The sequence below is a fragment of the Triticum urartu genome, chromosome 1 (assembly GCF_003073215.2).
Source record: "Triticum urartu cultivar G1812 chromosome 1, Tu2.1, whole genome shotgun sequence".
NCBI lineage: Eukaryota > Viridiplantae > Streptophyta > Magnoliopsida > Poales > Poaceae > Triticum > Triticum urartu.
The window spans coordinates 25,426,851-25,428,725 of record NC_053022.1 but is presented as its reverse complement, the minus strand read 5'-3'; the positions used below and the strand labels follow the sequence as shown (position 1 = coordinate 25,428,725).

The following is a 1,875-nucleotide window of genomic DNA, read 5'->3' as shown; positions in this document are numbered from 1 at the left end:
CTTAGTATTATTGATACACATGTTGGTAAACATTACAGTGCTCACAATAAAGCTAGACAACAATATGTGGCATTCAAAAATCAAAGGCAATCCATGGTAAATGTGCTCGATCGTGGCACCAAAAAGAGCGAAGAAGAATATAGAGCTCGTCTTGTCATTATTTTGGGTGTTATCAGATTTCTTCTATTACAAGCTCTTGCTTTTCGTGATCATGATGAAAGCTTGAGCTCAAAGAATAGGGGAATTTTTTTGGAGATGATGATTTGGTATAGGGAGAAGGATTCAAATGCTAAGACTTTGCTTGATAGTGCGGGTGGGAACCATTTGATGACTTCACATGGGATACAATTGCAACTGTGTCAAGCTTGTGCAGAAGAGACCACCAAAGCAATTATTGATGACATTGGAGATATAAATTTTTCTTTACTTGTTGATGAGTCGAGAGATGCATCAATAAAGGAGCAAATGGCTATGTTTTTAAGGTTAGTAACTTTGTATCTTTTATGTTAGTTGTTGTTTTGTTCCTTACTGATAGTAGTACTGTAGTATCTAATTGTTGGTTTCTCGTGCTTCTTTGTGTTATGTAGGTATGTCGATAAAACATGGGTATGCGATTGAGAGGTTCATTGGGATTTAAGCATGTTGGTGACACAAGGGCAGCTTCTCTAAAAGCAGCTTTGGATGGTATGTTTCTTAAACATGGCTTGTCTATGTCTAAATTGAGAGGGCAAGGGTACGATGGAGCTTCTAACATGACAGGACAATTTTGTGGGTTGCAAAGGTTGATACTAGATGAAAATCCTTATGCATTTTATTCATTGCTTTGCCCATCAGTTGCAGTTAGTGGTTGTTGCTGTTGCCAAGTGTTGTTCCTCTGTATTGGATTTCTTTAACCACGTAACTTTGATTGTCAACACCGTCAATGCTTCTTGTAAGAGACATGATGAACTAGCCCAAGAACAACATGATAATATTGTGAGTCAATTGGAGTTTGGGGAAATTTTTTCAGGAAGAGGGAAAAACCAAGCAACCAATCTTGTAAGACCTGGGGATACACGGTGGGGCACACATCATAAAACTTTGTGTCGGTTTATTGAGATGTGGACATCTGTTTTGCATGTATTAGAGAACATTCATGATGATGCAGAAAATTTAACACAAAGAACCACAGCGGGTGGCTTGATATCTCAGATGGAAAGTTTTGAATTTGTTTTCATATTGCATGTTATGATCAAACTATTGGGCAAGCCTAATGAGTTGTCACAATGTTTGCAAAGGAAAGATCAAAACATAGTTCTAGCAGTGAGTTTGATTGGGATCACATTGCGGCAACTTCAAAATATAAGAGATAATGGTTGGGATCAGCTCTTGAAGGACACAACTGACTTTTGTGTCAAACATAACATTATATTGCCTAACATGGATGATACAATACCCGCTCGGGGTCGTTCAAGGGGCCGTGGTGGTCAAATGGTAACCTTCTATCAACGCTTCAGATATGAAATATTCAATGTTCTGCTTGACCAAACAATTACTGAGTTAAATAACCGCTTTGCTGAAAGATCTACTCAATTGTTGAGATGCATTGCTTGTCTTGATCCAAGGAACTCATTTGCTAATTTTGATGAAGACAAACTTGTTCGACTTGCTCAGATGTTTGCTGATGACTTCTCCATATATGAGATTTCTTTTGTCCTTAGAAACCAACTTGAAAACTTCATTGCTGATGTGAGAGCTGATTCAAGTTTTGTTAGTTGTAATGACCTTGGTAGTCTTGCTGTGAAGATGGTTCAAACTGATAGACACATGGTTTTTCCTTTGGTATATCATCTTATTGAGTTGGCATTGATTTTGCCTGTTGCAACCGCATCAGTG

At 38.0% G+C, this 1,875-nt stretch overlaps 1 protein-coding gene across 1 annotated transcript; it reads left to right on the top strand.

Annotated features, from left to right (window-relative positions):
* Window positions 1-647: 647 nt before the first annotated feature.
* LOC125532622 lies at window positions 648-1,875 on the top strand (the record flags this gene model as incomplete). The annotated part of the gene is made up of 1 exon (XM_048696616.1): window positions 648-1,875. A coding segment is annotated over exon 1 (1,083 nt), but the record flags the coding sequence as incomplete, so codon positions are not given.